We start from the raw sequence: 20,419 nt of genomic DNA, 5'->3' as shown, positions 1-20,419 counted from the left end.
ACTTTCTTTTAAGGTGGAAGAAAATGCCGGACCCCGTCTCGCAGTTGTGGCAACACATTTGTCTGCATCTAAACTCTGCAGGCCACCATATGGTGCGAGATGGTGATACCTTGCACCACTGCCAGTATTCTCTTTCAGAGTAGCACAAAGAAAAGATGAATATCTGCAGGCCTCTGGACTAGCCCCGATTTCTCTCGTCTCGTCTTCGCCGTCATTGCACGGAATGTACGTCAGTAGCTGCACAATTGTTCTGCAATCAGTCTCAAACGCCACTTCCCTAAAGTTTCTCAACAATGTACCACTAGAAGAGTACCCTTCCCTTCCAGGAATTCCCATTTGAGTTCACACAGCATTGTGTGATACATGTTAATAGAAACTACCACTAACAAATCTAGCAGTATGCCTCTGAACTGCTTTGATGTCTACCTTTAATCCAATCTAGTGGGGATCCAAAACACTTGAGCAGTATTTGAGAATAGTTAACACACATCTTTTTTATGTGGCCTCATGAGCTATGCTTTCCTAGAAGTCTCCCAATTAAATGAAGTCCATCATTTACGTTCCCTACTGGCAACCTTACGTGCCCATTCCATTCTGTGTCGCCCTGCAACATTACAAGCAAATTTTAATTGGTGTGACTGCATCAAGCAGCGCACCACTATTACTGTATTCAGACATTACAAAAATGGTTCAAATGACTCTGAGCACTATGGGACTTAACTTCTAAGGTCAACAGTCCCCTAGAACTTAGAACTACTTAAACCTAACTAACCTAAGGGCATCACACACATCCATGCCCGAGGCAGGATTCGAACCTGCAACCGTAGCGGTCGCGCAGTCCCAGACTGTAGCACCTAGAACAGCTCGGCCACCCCACCCGGCTAAACATTACAGGGTTGTTTTTGGTTTTCCTACTCATTTGCGTTAACTTACATTTTTCCACATTTAGACCAAGTTGCCATTCATCGTACCAAAGACAAATTCTGAATCATCCTGTATCCTTCTACAGTGACACGAAGATGACACACTCCTATACATGACAGCACCACCAGCTAAGAATCACAGATTGCTGCTCACTCTATCTGCCAGACCATTTATCTGCACAGAGAACTACAGGGGTCCTATCACACATCCCTGGGGCACTCCCGATAACAGCTCTGTCCTTGATGAAAATTTCCTATCAGGAACAATGTACTGGGTTCTATTACTTAAAAGTCGTCAAGCCACTCGTGTATCTGACAATCTGTTCTGTATGTTCAGACCTCTGTAAACAGTCTGCAGAGGAACGTGGTGTCAAATTCTTCCTAAAAGTGTAGGATTATGAAACCTGCCCCCTGCCCTTCACCCGTGATTCACAGGACACCACGTGAGACAAACATCACATCTGGGCAAATGCAAACACCTTACTGACACTGACTACGGATGTGGCCGACTGGATTAAGAAATTAACATTATAAACTACCGTACCGTATATGAACAGGTTAGTGGAAGAAAGTGCTAACCCACAAGAGTGTATTTTGAGTTACTGCATGCTATGCGCATGGTTAAATTCAAGGACACGGTCACAAATACAATAAGACAAAACATTTTTTGTAGCATACAGTGCCCTGTAGCTCTACAAATGACGCTACTTGTTGCCACCATGTGATGCCTTTGGAACAACAGGTAACACAATCAAATTAATCATTGCTAAGCTATGGTTTAGTACTGTCTTCACTGATCCCTTCACATATAAAATATTTTCATTTCATATATTACCAATTTTTATTTATTACCATTGGTTTTATCTGTATAATAATACCTCATCTTATAGCATTCACTAAATAAATAAATGGGATCTGCTCAAAGCCACCTTACCTCCTTCCGCAGTTCGGCAGATGACTCGCTCCGACTCCTCACTGGCTGACCGCTGGAAGTAGACGCGCGTGTAGAGTGTGTAGTTGGTGAACGGCTGCAGGTCCTCCACGCGTATCGACTGATTGACTGTGACCAACTGTGTCTCCTCCCCTCCTTCTGCAAACACACACAGCGTGGAGAGGCTCGAGGTAAGCAAATAGTTTATGGTGGTGCACACGTACTTCCAATTTGTGCAGCAGTACAGCAAATGAATGTCTCATTTTCTGCATCACAAAACCAACATCATAATTAGCTGTTATCTATTTACAGCAACAGAAGTTAACATACACCATGAACCTATAAAGCTTAACTAATGACTAAATATGAACACTGAAAACAGAGCCATACTGAGGTCATCCTGCACCTCTCAGAGTTGCCAAAGTTGCCCCCCCCCCCCCCCCCTGCCTGTCCACCCTGTAAACTACCTTCCCGCAATTTTTTCAAGCAGCTTTAGCTAATTTTATAAGTAGGTTTAATAAAAATGAAACAATATTGCCAAATGTTAATAAATCAGTTACACTATATGCCACAAATTAAATGTAGCTTTCAAGTAAATAAATTGTAAATTGCTAAGAAGAAAAAAAAAAAAAAGGTTATTTTCTTGTTGTTAGTAGCTACTGTATATTGGTTTGTTTATGATGTATAAAATACAACAAATTTTATTTGCCCCTGATAAATTAATGGTTCATATTAATTACAAATAAAAGAAAAAGTCTACAACTAAGAGGTGAGAAAATAAATTTTACTTCACACTTACCACAACCAAAGCAAACTAATAAGTTTGTCACTGACGTCAAGTTCATCAACCGAGCCATATTCTATCAACAAGACAGCTACATCTGACATTTTACCTTCATCCATATTCAACCTCACGCAGTTTTTTTCATTTGCTGAAATCACGTTTGCAAGCTGCTGCTCTCATTACAGATGAAAGTTGACACAAGTTATACAGTTGTAGTTGTAGTTTCAGCTTTTGAGATTTTTTGCGATATATTAAAACTTAATAGCGTATTGCGATACTTAGCTTGAAGACTCCATGTTTTCAGTGACTGTTAATTATAATTATTTCTGGTCTTAGCAGAGAAAGCCCCAGAGTCTTTAATTCCTTTACATATGTCACGTGGAGCAGGCTGCACTTTTAAATATACATCAACAACTGAACTTCATTATTTTTCCACTCATTGACAGTATTCACCTCCATCATGATCAACAATTGACAAATCAGTGATTCTTTAAAAACATTTTAATTGTCTGCCTGTTTGCTGTGCTTTTAGCTACAGTGAACTAGTGTTTGTACAGCATCCTGTACTTTTCATTCTGTGACATCATTTATTAACATCACCACCAGTACTATCAAAAAGACACCAGAGCTAGTTTCTGCTCTACTGTATATAATCTGTGTGTATCATAGTTTCAATAGTGCGGATTCATGTCGATTGCAGTGCCACATCAGATGGTTTGAACACTGCTGAGCAGCCAGTTGGTAGGCAACAGGATTTGTTTTCATTGGTTTTGTTTATATTTTGCTTTCATTTGAATTTCAGTAGTGGGATAGATGAGGCATATGCACACTGTCTGTGGACACATGAGGAACTGGTCACAATTCACAAACAGTTGAAGACGTTGTCAGTGACTTGCATCAATGATCAATTCCATTACTACCTACAGGTAAGTGATGTTCCTATCATATCTAGTAGTATCTGCAATGAAGTAAACAGTTCTGCTTTACAGCAAATAGAAACTGACTTCTAAGAGGTCAAGGTAGAGAAGATGTTACAAAAAAAATTGAATACTTTTAATGTACTGGCTGCATGTTTATTCCTTGTTTTGTAGACCTGTAAAAAAATGTGGCTTTTTATGATGCAAAACAATTTGTTATTTCAGTCACATTTTATTACAAAGAACAGACTGTTTTAAGGATTGGCACCTACATCTTCAGGCATATAGTTATTTTTACGTGTGTGTTATAGTCACGTGTAAACTCCCATCATTAAAAACAAGATATAATTGATGCAGTTAGCTGCTATGCAACATTTTTTAAAAAAAATTCTTAGGTGTTAAAAACACACCCACAAGAAATTAATAATGCAATATGTAAAGGTGAACCCTCACCATCTATTTGAGGCACTGAGTGCCCTACATGCACAGAAATGAGATTGAAAACATTGCTGTTCTTTTATGCAATGTCATACTCTGGAGCTACTTACCAGAAAATATACATAATAAATAACAATGTACATGTGTTTATAGTATTAATTACTTCTGTAGAAGAAAACTGTATGAAAGAACAGGAATGTTTTCAACAAAAGTACAGTGATATGGAGTATTACACCAAATGTGTGACTGAATTAAAGGCTTCTTGTTAGTCATCTTGGACAGAGAGTTATCAACAGATATAGAAACAACTGCAGGTGTACTTTGTATATTAATGCCTGGACAGACAATATTAATAATAACCTCCAGACTTCTTGCAGACAATGTGATTATCGACAATAAATCACCATCTCAAAAAAGCTGCAAAATATTCACCCTCTAGACGTAAAATTGTGCAATTCACAAAATAAGAAAAACATTGTATCCTATGAGTACAGCATCAAGGAGTCATAATTAACATGTACAAATACCTGCGTGTAACAATTTGTAATGATAGGGGAAGATATGGACTGATAAGGCAAGGAATGATGAGGTTCTCAACAGAAAAGGAATATTTGGAAAACACTAACAAGAAAAAGAGCCAGGATGATGGGACATCTGTTGAGACATCACAGAATAACTTCCATATTACTAGAAGAGGCTGTTGAAGGTAGAAACTGCAGAGGAAGAGAGAGAGGGGAGTACATCCAGCAAATGATTGAGGATGTGGGTTGCACGTGCTTCTGTGAGATAAAAACATTGGCACAGGAGAGGAATTCACGGCAAGCCGCATCAAATCAGTCAAGACCTTGTGACCTTATCAGAACCAGTCAAGACTGATGACTCAAAAAAGTGGATTGGACAGGTGGCAGACTTCAGTTCATCGGCAGGATACTGCAAAAAATACAGTCACTCTGCAATGGAAATAGCTCACAAAACACTTGTGTGTCCCAGCCTAGAATACTGCTCAAATGTGTGGAACCAGGTAGGACTAACAGGGAAGATTTACCATACATTAACAATGGGACTGCGTATCGTCACAGATCTGTTTGAATCACTGGAGACTGTCACAGAAAGGTTGACATACCTCAACTGGCAGGCTCAGATATAAGGGGCAGTAAAATGAAAACCAAAATCCCGTCACAACGAGACCATGGAATGGTTCCATTCAAAAAATAATCATCAAATGTGTTACGGCATTTATCCCTTTGGGAGACTAGACAATCAATTCCCGTTTTGTAGAATGTGGTCGAACACTGACGGATCCACACTCTTGAACTTCCTCATCTGACTGAATCTTGCTCCAGGCAACCAATGATGTGAAAATCTCACACTGAACAATCTGAGTTGTACAGAGGATGTTGCGGTTTCCCCAACAAGATCATTGAAGTGCAGTTTTTGTCCAGTTGGCACTGTGGGGGAGGGCATTATCGTGCAACAGGATGATTCCCTCCCTGAGTGTATCTTCTTTATGGCACGTCACAGTTTCTGCAAAGTGTCTTCCTAGCACTGCACATTGAGGAACTTGATGAGTAGAGGAGCCCCTGCAGTTGAAGGAAGAGGTCATCGTGACCTTACGAGAACTTTTGTGGACAGCTTTGGATTTTATTGGCTGGGGAGATGTGGGATATTTCCACTGATGGCTTCACTGTTTTCCCTCGGGCATGTAAGATCACAATGCTCTCTACCTTTGACTAAAGGGATCTCTGCTTGTTGAGTTCGTCGAGCGTGGAAACACAACCGAAGCACAGTGATATGAAGACACTTCACAGAAACTGCAATGTACCATAACATCAAAATGCCCAGGAGTGCTGTCAGATGGAAGCATAGTGTTGCATGACAACATCCGCCATCCACACTGTTGGTTGGAAAGCACTGCAACATCCTCTACACAGCCCTGATCATTCACTATGTGATTTTCACATCATTGGCAGCTTGAAGACATGTGTGGTTGTCTGTTTCATGCAGGTTCAGTTGTGGATTCACCTGCGGCAGATTGTGTACTACCAAAGAGGAACTGATTGTATCATCTCCCAGTGAGGTAAATCTCATAATGCGTATGCTGATTACCTTTGAATGGAACCATTCTGTGCTTCTGTTGTGGCCAGTTTTCCGTTGTCATTCTATTACCCCTCAGAAAATCAGTGTGAATGGGGAATCTAGGAATACACTGCAACCCCCAATGACTTTTCACCTCAGGTATCAAAAAGACATGATCCAACTAATTACAGTACACACAGAAGCATTCAAGCAATTATTCTTCTTACACTCTGTATGTGAATGGGACACGAAGAATCCCTAGGAGTGATACAATGGAAAGTACCCTCTCCCATATATTTCACAGTGGTTTGCAGAGTACATACATAGATGTGGAAACTTGTTAACATATGTCAATTAGTCGAAGCTTTGACCATATGGCGAGTAGTTATGTTTATCCTACCATTACCTGTAGTCTATCGGAAGCTCTTTCCGATGCCGTATTAGTGTACAGTTTAACTCAGAACAAGATATCTAAGCAGCAGCAGCAGCACAGACCTGTGGGCAGGTAGTGGACAGTGAAGGCGGTGAAGTTGCCGCCGGGTGGCTGGTTCCAGGACAGCTCGATGCCACCCGAGGCCAGCGTGCGGCACGAGAGGCCGCGCGGAGGGTCGATGCGCGACGGCGACTTTATCGACAGCCGGGCGACGGCGTAGTTCTCCCCCGCGGCGTTGCGGGCTGCACACTGGTACAGGCCCGAATCGGACATCTGCGTCGTCGCGATCAGCAGTTCTGCACCCCTCTGCTTCATTCGGCCTGCGACACATGGAGCATGCCATTGGATAATGCGGTAATACTGAAGCACTCTGTTGAGTAGCGGTACTGAGGTACACTCTAGTATGTTCTATATTTTAGCACTAGTAGACAGTACCAGTCAATTTGAGCACTGAGAATTGTTCGACATTTCATAAACAGCATACATTTTAATTTAGGGGGATGATACTTCATGATTTTTAATGTACTTTGTTGGTTTATAATTTCCATAAATGATAAACATCTATTACAAAAACCAAATAAAATGTAAACAACAGAAGGAAAAGATAGATTATTACTCACCGTAAAGATCATACACTGAATTTCATACAGGCACAATGAAAAGACACACACATTACCTTTCCCCCAAAGCCTTCTTTGGGAAAGGAAACACGTTTTCATTCACACAAGCAGGCATAGCTCACACACACATGACCAGCACTCCTCTGATTGCCCAGTATCACCCTGGCATTGAAACGTTCAACCGTGTTATTCACCAGAGTTTGATTATCTCTCGTCACATCCCGAGATGAGATATCCTTCCCAAAATCCTACCAATATCAGCCAAAGACGTGTTCTGCTGCCCACCCTACCTGTACACCTCATCCATCCCTATACCAATTCTGCTCCCAGTACTGTGTCCTCTGGGTCATTTCCTGGTTGCCAACCCAGGTGCAAGATCTGTCCCGTACACCCAGCCACCACCTCCTACTGCAGTCCACTCACAGACACCTCCTACCCTATAAAAGGGAGGGTCGCATTTGAAAGCAGGTATGTTACATATCAGCTATGCTACGCTGTACAGAACTCTCTGTCTACTCACACAAATGGCCAGTGTGAAACTGTGACAAACTGCAAACTTCACCATCCAGTTGCTGAACATGCTGCACACCACAACACTAATATCTTCGACGGCTACTTCCTATAAGGGCAATTTCGATACTCCCTTCCAGCACAAGTTTCTCTGAACTGCACAGGTATGAACTGCGTCTCCAGTAAATCTTGCACTCTCACAATTTGTGTAGCCTAAACCCCCACTAACCTGTTCCCCATTGCCTCACCTTCACCTTTTCCATTCTCTCTTCTATCCACATCACTCCTTTCCCGTTCAGACTGTTTACTGCTTTCTCCCTCCCTCCCTCCCATATGCTCTACCCTCTGAGCTCCTTCTGTCTTGTGCAGCTAACTGTTGAAAGACTCACCTCCTGCACCCTATCACCTGCATCTGCCTAGGCAACTGCTCGCAACAACCCATACACAATAATCAGTCTCACTGCTATGGCATGAGTGTACTTTTACTAGGAAAAGCGCCAGAGTTTAAAAGCTAGAGTGAGTGCTGTTCTGTGCTACATCTTCCTGTGCACCGCACATCGGTCCGCTACGGGTGAGCGGTTGCTGCTCTTTCATTTTACACGAAAACACCGGTGATCCTCTCAGTTTACTGACTTAAAATGACATTCACATTTCCATCTTTATATATTTTACTGCCGATAATGAGTTTGCTTGAAGATTATCATCTCTACTAATGTCACATATAGAGGGCAAAGATTTCATGGGAGGTGATGCAAAAAATTTAAATCTCTCTGTATGTGGCTAGAGGTTAGATTGGTAAGACGTGTGATGTTTTTCTATAAATGTAATTAGATAGCTGTGTGGAAGCAAATAAAGCGGAGTTAATAAAATATTAAATGACCCCCTACATTACTGTTCAGCAATATTTAACGTTTCACTCCAGATTGAGATGTAATAGGCAAATCTATACAATTGAATCAGCTGATACTAGTGTCTATAAAGTACCCAATATAGGTCACTTGATGTAGTATGCGATCTCATATACATGACTTGTGTTTATGTAAATGCGCGATACTTCATTTGATATAGTGGGTAGTACATTATTTGTGTCCTGTTTGAGATTTTTAATTTCAGTCAGTTTTGTAAAAAGTGAAGGTATTTTTACTGAGTGACAATACTGTCTATCATTAACCACAGAAAAGATTCATCATCACACACAACTTATTGAAATTCTTATTCCAGGTGTATTTTCTGAGTGTTAGTATCCACCATATAGCTTACAGCCTGCTGGCAGCAACATTGCATTTATTTCACATAGAAGTATTTTTATTCAAACAAATATTTGAAATTTATGACTCACTCAAACCATGTGCACTTCAAAATTCGACTCCGCTAATAATTGTTTGTTTTAGTATTGACATATGTTCAGTACTGACGTTTGGAAAACCTTCATTCTGCTCCTTCAAACAAATGATTTACTTTTTCTGAAAATTAAATATTTCAAAAGTTACTCCTATTCAAAATTAATCATATTCTACAATGTTTGTGCTTTTGTAATTATTCCCAAGCTTCAGTGTTATTGCCCTGTAGCTGTAAACTCTCTGATACTTTTACTAAAATAACATTTTACTTAATGAATTACCTGAACTAGGAAATTTTACTTTCTGAAAAAATCTTGGTGAGCTCTGTAACTCTTAGTGCAGGCTCAAAACTTCCACTACACGAAACAGAACCATTATTTTTTACATATTTAAGTAAACTGAACAAATGGTTTAGTTAATTAATAAACCAGGGCAGTCGGGAGACAAATGCATGAGGATGCAGGAAATCAATACCTTCTCCTGCCCATCCCATCCCCTCACCCTACAGCATAATGCAAACACATTCTTCAGTCTTTTGCCATGTAAAAACTAAATATAGCAGGGGAGGGAGTGCCCTTGTGGGAACTGGGAATGAGTGTCAACCAAGCATACTACAGTCATAGTTTACAATTTATCTTCATTTGATACAATAATAATACACATCAAAGTGTTAACTGGTATTGGTCTATACCAACCGTCAACAGAATCAAAAGACAGAGGCACCCAGAGACAATCAATGTGACAAGTGGCACTTTGTCATGATAGGAGTAGCCAACTTCACTCAAACGGCCAACTCAAAGCAAGTATCCAATTGTACCCAAAAAGCACAACTGGACCTAGTGGCCAACTGCACCAAAGAAGCCAATATGCTATTTCCTTTATGGTGTAGCCTGATGTCAGTGAAGATTGTGAAGTGTCCTGTGACCATGCAGTCAGCAGCAGTATTTGAAGTGGAACCTACCATTGATGTGGAGTCGCACTCCGTCCTTGAACCACACTATCTCTGGCTTGGGCTCCCCGACCGCCTCACAGTTGAAGCGAACAGTCTTGGCGGCAGGAAAGCTCTGAGAGGGTGGCTTCACTCGCACTTCCGGCGCCTGCCAAACTGACAGTGTCACCTTCTGAAAAGAGAAACAACATGTCGCCATTCTGTCTTGACTGATTTACCTTACGTGTCACGTGCACTCATAGCACCTTACACAAGCTACTCAAATATTGTCCATTTGTCAGATGTGAGATAGTGGTTATTATATTCTGTCAGTAACAAACTGTAAGCATTCGTAACACTTTAAATGTACTTCACTCAGTACAATGCTGTATTTCTAGAGACACTGTTCTCACCAGCAGGTGCTGATACCCAGGTAATATGTCTAGAACATAAAAAATTCTAACAATGCACTTGCAGAATTCATAAAATAAAACACGCTGGATCTTACATCGAAATTGTCCACTTCTATGCTCATCAGAAATATATGAGGAACACGAATATGCTTTCAGGTTAAGGGATCCCAAGAGATAGCTGGCTGCTGGTATGTGCAAAACATGCCACCCCTAAACAAAAATGCTGCACACAAAGAAGAGGGGAAGAAAGCTGGACTTGTTGGTGAAACTAGAAACAGGTGTTCACAACAAGTAATACAACAGTTTTCCTTAATGTGCACATGACAGTGAATGAGATTTTTTAACAGCTATTTGGATTTATTTTAATGCAGATACACAATATTGAATATTTAGTACATCGTCAATGTAATGGTGATTGTAATAATCAGTATGCAAGTAGTATCTTCAGAAATGAGGGAATAGTACGTGGCTGATGGATTCGTACTGTGCATCAGTCAGTATCTCCACTTACACAATGGTAGCACAGGCATAGCAACTGATAGACAGTGGCACATATTCCAACATGTCCTATTTCGTTTCATGTATGCCAGATATGCGTTTTTAGAGTTTTACTCACACGAACTGAGTGTCGCCAACCTGCTGTCGAGATCTTTATCTCTCAAAACATGTTACTGTGTTGCGTGAAGTACAGTTAAAGTGTGCTGAATGCTACCAATTATTACCAAATTTTCACAACACTGAACACCTCTGCTAAAACATTTCAAATGCTTATATCCCACACAAATGCTTATCAAATTTGAATCAACAGCTATTATAAGGTGTTGGGCTCCTTAATGAAGTGGTACACCCAATAAATGACATTTAACTTAATACTATTCTCATAGACCACCAACTCCAGTACAAAAACCACCCTAGGATCGAGCCTGTCACAAATAGGGCTTATTAAATAATATGACATGGTAAAACATGAGTGCAGTTTTCACATGCAGGTGGCTATAGCCAGCCTAATACCCCAAATGTGAACTCTGTCTAACATTCATAGACTAATAAGGTCTTGCTGATAACAGATCATAGGATCATAGTACACAATTAGACTGTCATCGGCACAGCTGATGTTAAATTCTGTGGCAGTGACATTTTTCTGTACTGACCGAGTTATACCACAGATTGGGACATTACAGGCAATCTGCACGCCACTAAATATTAACAGCACAAATGAACACTCCATAAGGCTGGATCACAATGTGATCGGGAAGAACAGACTTTTGACAAATAAAGTTGCACTGTGTTCAGTGACAAATCATGGTACTGTATTACCTCTCATGACCGCAGTCAGCAAATATGGTGGTGCCAAGTAAGAAGTCACATTCTTCCAGTGTTTTGGAGATGCACAATAGCATTACTCCTAGTGTCACAGAGCAGAAAGTCATCGGGTACCACATCAGGTCACGGACAGCAGTGATTGGGGGAACTCTGACGCCACAACAGTATGCCACAGACATCTTGTGGCCTCACCTCTTACCTATTGAGCGACAGTATCATGCTGCCACTTTTCACGATTTTTAGGATCAGTTACAACAGTTGTGGGCCAGCTTGTCTTGACAGAGGAAACAACAGCTCTATGACATCCTTCCCAACTGAATCACTGCACGGATTCAGGTCAGATGGGTTTGCAATGTGATACCCGTAAGTTGGCTCATACTGCCAAATTCTTAATAAACTTGACTCGATTTTGTAATCAATGAAGCAGCATCACATACCTTATTAACCAGTGATGTTCCATTTTGCTTCCCTGTCACATTATCAGTGTTTTTTTGCCAGGTAGTGTACGAGGGTGGTTTCATTAGTCTGGTAATTTTTTTGTGTCTGCTCGATTATTCCAAGAATCGTATCAAGAATTTCAACACTGTACAGCATCTAGTTCATTGCTGAAAGCCATCTGAATTCATCAGCGTGTTGACTGCGCTTGAAAATGGAGAAAACTGAGGTTCGTGCTGTTATTACATATTTTCATTTGAAGGGTTGACTGCTGCACACATCAAGACAGAACTGGACGATGTTCACGCAGGCTCTGCACCACCTTTGAAGACCATTTACTTTTGGATTAATGAATTTAAAAATGGTTGGACAAACACCGAAGATGAAATGTAATCTGGTTGTCCAACTGAGTCCACCACAAAGGAAACCACTGACAAACTCCACAGTATGGTAATGCGAGACAACCAAATAAAAATTCGTGAGATTGCTGGGAATGCAGGTATGTCAACTTTGCGCCAATTTCTGACTGTCAATGAGAGCCGGATCCGTCATTTGACACCAGAGTCAAAATGGCAGTCAAAATAATGGACAAAGGTTAGTGAAAGTGCAATGAAGAAGGTAGCAAAGACCATTTTGTCACATGGTAAGGTTTTATGGGATTCCCAAGAAATAGTACTCATATATTACTCGGGAAAAGATAGAATCATAGTTGGACCCTATTATGCTACAATGTTGAATTGGTTAAAAATTTGGTTGGCTGAAAACAGACTAAGACTGGCACCAAAAAAGTGCTCTTTTATCAGGATAATGCACTATCCCAGAGCAGCGCGTTTCGTCACAGGGTTATTTGGTAAGCGTGACACCATTATGGAGATGTTTAGCAAACTCAAGTGGCAGACCCTGCAAGAGGGGCGCTCTGCATCGTGGTGTAGCTTGCTGTCCAGGTTTCAAGAGCGTGCTTTTCTGGATGAGGAATATATTGCTTCTCCCAACTTATACCTCCCGAGGAGATCACGAATGTAAAATTAGAGAGATTCGAGTGTGCACGGAGGCTATCGGGCAGTCGTTATTCCCGTGAGCCACACGTGACTGGCACAGGAAAGGGAGGTAATGACAGTGCCACGTAAAGTGCCCTCAGTCACACACCGTTGGATGGCTTACGGAATATAAATGTAGATGTAGATGTAGATGTAGTGGCGATAACGGTGGCAAAAGAGCACAAACTGGGCTTTGAACTGATTCCTCATCCACTCTATTAATGAGACTTAGCCGCAAGTGAATTCTTCCTGTTTTGTAAATAAAACTGCCTTTTCCTGCTGCTAGTTACTTTATTTATCCCATACGCATTTCGCCTTCTCCTGTTCTAAGGCATCATCCGTGGGATCTATAATGATACAGCTTTGTTAGTAATAGATTATCAAACACTTCCGCTTTGTGATTTTTTGTAAAAAAAAGTAATTACTTACGATTTGCTGATCTGTGTTTCCTCACATCTGGTCTGGAGGTCGCACTACCACTTTTATCACTGCCATATAATCACATCTTTGTGCTCTCGCCTTCCACACACTGTTTACCATGTTTCTCACTCTTTTTTGTGGTGAACAGTGTGTGGAAGGCGAGAACACAAAGATGTGATTGTATGGCAATGATAAAAGTGGTGGTGTGACACCCAGACCAGATGTGAGGAAACACAGATCAGCAAATCGAAAGTAATTACACAAAAAAATCACGAAGTGAACTGTTTGATAATCTATAACTAACAAAATTGTATTGTTATCTATTCTACTGATGATGCCATAGAACAGGAGAAGACGAAACGTGTATGGGATAAATAAAGTAACTAGCAGCAGGAAAACGCAGTTTTGTTTACAAAACAAGTTGAAATGGCTCTGAGCACTATGGGACTTAACTTCTAAGGTCATCAGTCGCCTAGAACTTAGAACTACTTAAACCTAGCTAACCTAAGGACACCACACACATCCATGCCCGAGGCAAGATTCGAACTTGCGACCGTAGTGGTCGCGCGGTTCCAGACTGTAGCGCCTAGAACCGCTCGGCCACTCCGGCCGGCACAAAACAAGTATTTATATGCTTGCTGCGGAGGATGGCCACACAAACAAACTTGAATTCTTCCTGTTGACAAAATTAAAATTTTGGCTTACTGAGGAGAAACTGTCATCAAATCAGGAAGCTAAATTTTCTATCAATGAGTATTTTGCAGTGTTTGATGGGAAAAAAGTAGAGTATCGCTGGACGAAGTGTACGTCCCTCAAAGGAGTGTAGGTCGAGAAATATGGTGATCTGTTTACGAAACAAACATGTCGTCTTGCTTTTTTAGCAGACTTACCATAAGACCCTTTCGATTTGTAAACAACCGAGTGCTGTGGGCAGTACCTGCTCCTGTTCGCCGTCCTCGGTGGCGCAGGTGTAGTCCCCGGCGCTGGCGGCCGTCACGTTGGAGAGCTCGAGCGCGACCAGCCCCGCCCCCACCGCCCCCGCGGCGCCATCGGGGTGCAGCCAGCGCAGCGCCGGCGGCGGCAGGCCGGAGGCGGCGCACACCAGCGTCGCGGCGCCGCCCTCGGTCGCGTTCACCACGGCGGCCAGCGGCGGCAGCAGCCGTGCGGGGGCGGGGGCGGGGGCGGCGCCCGCCGGCCGCCGCTGCACCGACAGCCGGGCCTCGGGGCTGGGCCGCTTCTTGCCCGTCGCGGGGTTCGTCGCGACGCATCTGTCCGGACACACGCAAGCCACCGCTGCTCAAGTCCCCACAGATAACAAAACATAGGGTTGGGTTGTTTTGGGGAAGAGACCAAGCAGCGAGGTCATCGGTCTCATCGGATTAGGGAAGGAAGTCGGCCGTGCCCTTTCAAAGGAACCATCCCGGCATTTGCCTGGAGCTATTTAGGGAAATCACGGAAAACCTAAATCAGGATGGCCGGACGCGGGATTGAACCGTCGTCCTCCCGAAAGCGGGTCCAGTGCGAAATATAGGGTGGCTGAGATATGAGTACGAGGCGTGTTTTTTAAGTAGGTACAATTTTGAAATTTAAAAAAAGACGTACTAAGATATCTCAATATTCTTACATGAAATCCGGTACCTTAACCTACTTTTCTACATAATTTACGTCAATATTGAGGCACTTGTCACAACGTTGTACCAGTTTTTGAATACCCTCCTCATAGAAGTCTGCCGCCTGACTTGTTGACCACTGCATCACCACTGTTATGACTTCGTCATCGTCTCGAAGACGCTGACCGCCCAGGTGTTTCTTCAAGTGCAGGAACAGATGGTAGTCACTGGGCGCAAGATTGGGGCTGTACGGAGGATGATCTAGAGTTTCCTATCGAAAATATGTGGTGAGATCTTTGGTCTGATTCGCCACATGCGGACGGGCATTGTCTTGCAGCAAAACGATGCCCTTGCTCAACTTCCATGGACTGCTGCTTTGATTCTGATGTGACGTAGGCCACCCATGTTTCATCGCCCGTAACAAATTGGCTTAAGAAATCATCACCGTCGTTGTGGTACCGCAAAAGGAAAGTCGATGCACTGTATAAACGTTGGGTTTTGCGCACATCCGTCAACATTTTCGGTACCCGACGTGGGCACAATTCTCGGTAATTCGAGTGCTCGGTCACAATGCCATACAAAACACTACGAGAAACATTAGGAAAGTCATTCCGCAAGGAGGAAATCGTAAAGCGTCTGTTTCCTCTCACCTTATTGTCCACTTCCTGCACCAAACTTTCATTAACGACCGAAAGACGCCAACTCCGTAGTTCGTCATACACATTTGTGCGGCCATCTTTAAATGCTCTCATCCACTTTCTTACCATTCCATCACTCAAAATGTTTTCTCCGTAAACTGCACAGATCTCACGACGAATATCGATCGCTTTTAGGCCTTTAGCACTAAGAAATCTTTTAACAACCGTACTTCACAGTCGGCGGGACTCACAATTATCGGAGGCATCTTAAACACTCAGTACACAATAGAGATGGGCAAACTGAAACAAGTAAATGTTTCGAAACAAATGAAACAGTACAATGTAATGTTTCGATACGCTGTTTCGAAACAGTGAGACAGTTTGTGTTTTGTAATCTAATAAACCTACACATTTTATCATCTTGAATTTCTACTGTATAGGTATGTCCATATAAACATAAGTGAGGTGCGAGAGCGCTACACTTGGGCGTCTTGGCAGTTTCGTATTTCCTGCAGCAAATGCGCTGCTTTCGTGTCGTGTGACTTTCATACTTTTCAATTGGCTGAGGACAGCCATAGCTGAAGACAGAGCAACCACCACGAACGGAACTGGAGGTGGGAGAAAACTGCAGAAACAACGGATATGCTACTGAGATTCACACATTCCGTTAGTATGGGTAATATACCCATCCTGCTAATTTACATGAACACAAAGGGAAACATTGTGAATAATAGGCAGTGACTATAAACTCACAAAAAACGCCAAATAATTCGAATAAATAATAAAATATAACAGAAAAAATTTTTGTCTTCAAGGTGTTTGTTTCGAACCGTTACTATAAATTCACCATGCTCTCCAGCCCTTCCCGTTCACCATTACACTATCAGTGATACGTCAAACAGATTGCTTGTAATTATACCTACATCAAATTTATGTATATGTCTAATAACGGTCACTCTGCGCCTTTTTTTATTCAAAATGTTGTATGCTTACTTGCGTTTCTTAATATGATTATTGTTCATGAAAAGATAAGCGTATGTTACAAAAAAAAGTGTAATTTAATCGAATGATTTTCATATATTTATTATTTTGAATGTGAATAGTATGCGTTGTTTTATTGTTTGGTTAGTGTTTATAAAGCAGATGTTACGCCATTTCGTAATAGGCTAGTCAGCTAGAAACGAAGCTTTATTTTCGGATATCTTAAGCTTCATGCTATTGCTTGTCAAAAAGATTTCGACACTCTTGAAAGTGTTTCATGAAGTGTTATGTTGTGTTTCAGTACCTGTGCCGAGCCCGAATCTCGTACGACACAGAGCGCAATGAAACATCACTGTTTCGATACAATTAGTCCGTTCCAAGCACAGGTGGACTGAAACAGCCTTATTTTGAAACAACGATACAGTTTCTGTGTCTGGCTCGAGATCGAATCTGGTCCGGTTATCCGAGACAGGTGCAGAATGAAACACCACTGTTTCGAAACAGTGAACCACAGCCGTTCCGAAACACTAAAACAGTTCAACGTATCGATACACTGTATCGAAACATAGAAACAGTGGCCAAGTCTAGTACACAACGTAAACAAGGAAGAATCAGACTGTAATGGCATCAGTGCGTAGATTAAGGTACAGGATTTCATGTAAAAATAAAATTATTGAGATATCTTAGCACGTCTTTTTTTAATCTCAAAACTGTACTTCTTAAAATACACGCCTCGTAGCTCGCCTGCCCTTTGAATGTGAATGCAATATCCCGACTTCTGAAATACAGCTACAACAATGCACAGCCTTATGAAATGCCCCATTGTTAGCATTCTTCTGTCAAATGCTGCCAGAGCGAAGTAGACGTTTCTCTTTGCGGCCTACAAAATGACTTTTTCGATAGAAAAAGGAATTGAAATAGTGGAAGCATACGTGAAAACAGGCTTGATTAAGTGCACTCGCGAAAGTTTCGAGTCAAGTATCCGGATAGAGGACTACCAACAAAGAGAAACCTGCATAGATTTTCAGTCAGATCTTAAGATTTCAACGTGGCTCAGAATGTTGAGAAGTGTAAAATTTTACACTTTACAAAACGAAAAAAATGTAGTATCCTATGACTATAAATATCAATGAGTCCCCGTTGGTATCTGCCAACTCATGGGTTTAACACTTTGTAGGGGTACAAAATGGAATGCTAACATATGCTCATCGTGGGTAAATCAGGTGATAAACTTCGGTTTATTGGTTGAAGACTGAGAAAGTGCAATCAGTTTACAAAATAGATTGCTTGCAAATCACTCACACGACCGGTTCTAGAATGTTGCTCAAGTGTGTGGGACCCGTACCAGATGGGACTAGCTGGGGATATTGAAAGTATACAGAGATGACAGGAGGAATGCTAACGGGTTTCTTTAATCCTTTGGAGAGTGTCACAGAGATACTCAAGGAACTGAACGAGAAGACTCCTTAAGAACTATGTCGAAAAATTCGATTAATAAAATTTCAGGAACCGGCTTCAGACCTCTAGCTCGAATAGACATTTGTGCATACAATAAACATGCAAAAAAAAAAATCATCTGTGATTCACTTCTGTTACTCCTAATACACTCCAGCAGCATAATCTTCTTGGTTTACATGTTCCTTGTCTTCTCTATTCCTTTTCTTGTTTCTCCTTGTTATTTCGGCGCCTTTAATTGCATCAAGAACTCACTTTTCAGCTTCGGCCACTATCACGGAACCAACTGCAAACACCAATTGTCTCATATTAATCACAGGATATATTCCTAGCCCGTGTGGAGTTGGTGGTCTCCCATCGGGCGCCTCACCGGTTGGAGGATAGGGGAATAGGTACCGGGGAAATAAAAGACCCAGGCTGGGCCAAAACTAGCTGCTGCTGTATTGTAGCGTGACATTGGCTTATCAAAGGCTAAAGGAAGAAAACCCGGAGAATAAATTATCTGGTCCCCTGGTTGGTGGTTGTGCAATGGGCCAACTGTTCACGTGAAAAAATTTAAATCCTAAAAAAGCTAATAATATGCCTCGGAAAGACTGGAATCTTGGACGACGAACTGGCGAAGAAAATATGGAAAATTGACATTTGGATGCTGGAATGTGCAAGGTATCAACACAAAATTAAGTAATTACCAGCAGAGCTTGACAGGTTCAAGATGGATATTGTCGTACTCCCTGAAACAACCAGGAAAGGCAAAGGAGAGGAAGAACTTTGTGATTACGTACATATTTGGAGTGAGGTGCCCAAAGCGGTAAGAGCCAATGCAGGACTCTCCATTATGACAAGGAAAGCATGGATAAAGAGAATCACAAATTGGAAATTTATTAATGAACCTATTATTGTGGTAAAAATGACTATTTGCCAGGGCAGTTGTAATTATTGGTGTATGTGCACCCACGAAAGATGCAAGAGATCAGGAGAGAGATACTTTCTGGACAATCCTTGGAGAGACTCAGAAAAAAAAATGCCAAGGAGGAAGGAACGTGATTATCATGGATGACATGAACGGAAGGGTAGGAATTAAAAAAAATGGTTCAAATGGCTCTGAGCACTATGGGACTTAACATCTATGGTCATCAGTCCCCTAGAACTTAGAACTACTTAAACCTAACTAACCTAAGGACATCACACAACACCCAGCCATCACGAGGCAGAGAAAATCCCTGACCCCGCCGGGAATCGAACCCGGGCGCGGGAAGCGAGAACGCTACCGCACGACCACGAGCTGCGGGCTAGGGAATTAAAAAATCATGTACGATAGTGGGTAAACATGAAGAGACAGAATATAACGACAATGGAGAACGACTGAGTGAAACTTTGTGACCAGTTTGACCTGGAAATAACGGATATTCATAAATATACTTGGCAACAGAAAACGAGAGAACTTCGTTCTATAACAGATTATATTATCATTAGACAGACGGCCACGGAAGAATGCAAAGAATGATTCTAACAATATTAAACCAAATTGTGCTGAGAAACTTCATGATCTACACTTTAACACTGACAGCCTACGAGATAAAAATATAAGAACATTCATTGGTCCTAGAATGGAATGGAAGAATCATATGAAATACAGAGGAAATATATGAATACATAAAACCCAATGTTATAAACATAGCGACAGAGCTGCAGAGCATAAGGGGGAAACAACCACAGACGTGCAGCAGAATGGTGGTAAGAGGAAATAGAGGTGGAGCAACAACAACAACCTACAAGGAAAAGAAGAATGAAGTGATAAAAAAATAAGGATAGCAAAGATGAAGCATGGGAAAGGGCATGTGTCAATGTCAATAGCAAACTGGGATCTTGGAGAAAGAAAGAAGCGTGGTCAGTATCAAAAGGTCTTCGACAAAAGACGAAAGCCAAAACCAGTCTTCAACCGATATCATCAAAACAATGAGAAGAATATTTCTGGAAATTATTAAATGATGATAGAGAAGAGTATCTGGAGGAAGGAATGGTGGAAGAAAGGGAACGGTAACGGGAAGGGAAGGAAATCCAAATTTTTGGAAGCGAGGTGAGTACGGTATTAAGAACAGGGAAGAATGGTAAATCACCTGGAACAGGCAGTATCAGTCTGGAGTTCTTAAAATTCGGTGGTGAAAAAATTGTGACACTAATGACACGGTTATTCAATAAAATGTTAC

General features: G+C 41.6%; 1 protein-coding gene across 1 annotated transcript in view; it reads right to left on the bottom strand.

Moving 5' to 3' along the window:
* LOC124552313 (protogenin A-like) overlaps positions 1-20,419 on the bottom strand; it is a 394,295-nt gene that overhangs the window by 85,598 nt on the left and 288,278 nt on the right. The window contains exons 6-9 of the mRNA XM_047126586.1: positions 14,466-14,796; positions 9,934-10,093; positions 6,565-6,822; positions 1,858-2,013 (exon numbers count right to left, since the gene is read on the bottom strand). Coding sequence (XP_046982542.1) covers positions 1,858-2,013; positions 6,565-6,822; positions 9,934-10,093; positions 14,466-14,796 — 905 coding nt within the window. The remainder of the gene's footprint in view (positions 1-1,857; positions 2,014-6,564; positions 6,823-9,933; positions 10,094-14,465; positions 14,797-20,419) is intronic.

This window comes from Schistocerca americana, chromosome 10 (genome assembly GCF_021461395.2).
Source record: "Schistocerca americana isolate TAMUIC-IGC-003095 chromosome 10, iqSchAmer2.1, whole genome shotgun sequence".
Classification (NCBI taxonomy): Eukaryota; Metazoa; Arthropoda; class Insecta; order Orthoptera; family Acrididae; genus Schistocerca; species Schistocerca americana.
Note: the sequence above shows the minus strand (reverse complement) of the source record. Positions and strands in the feature narration are given on the sequence as shown.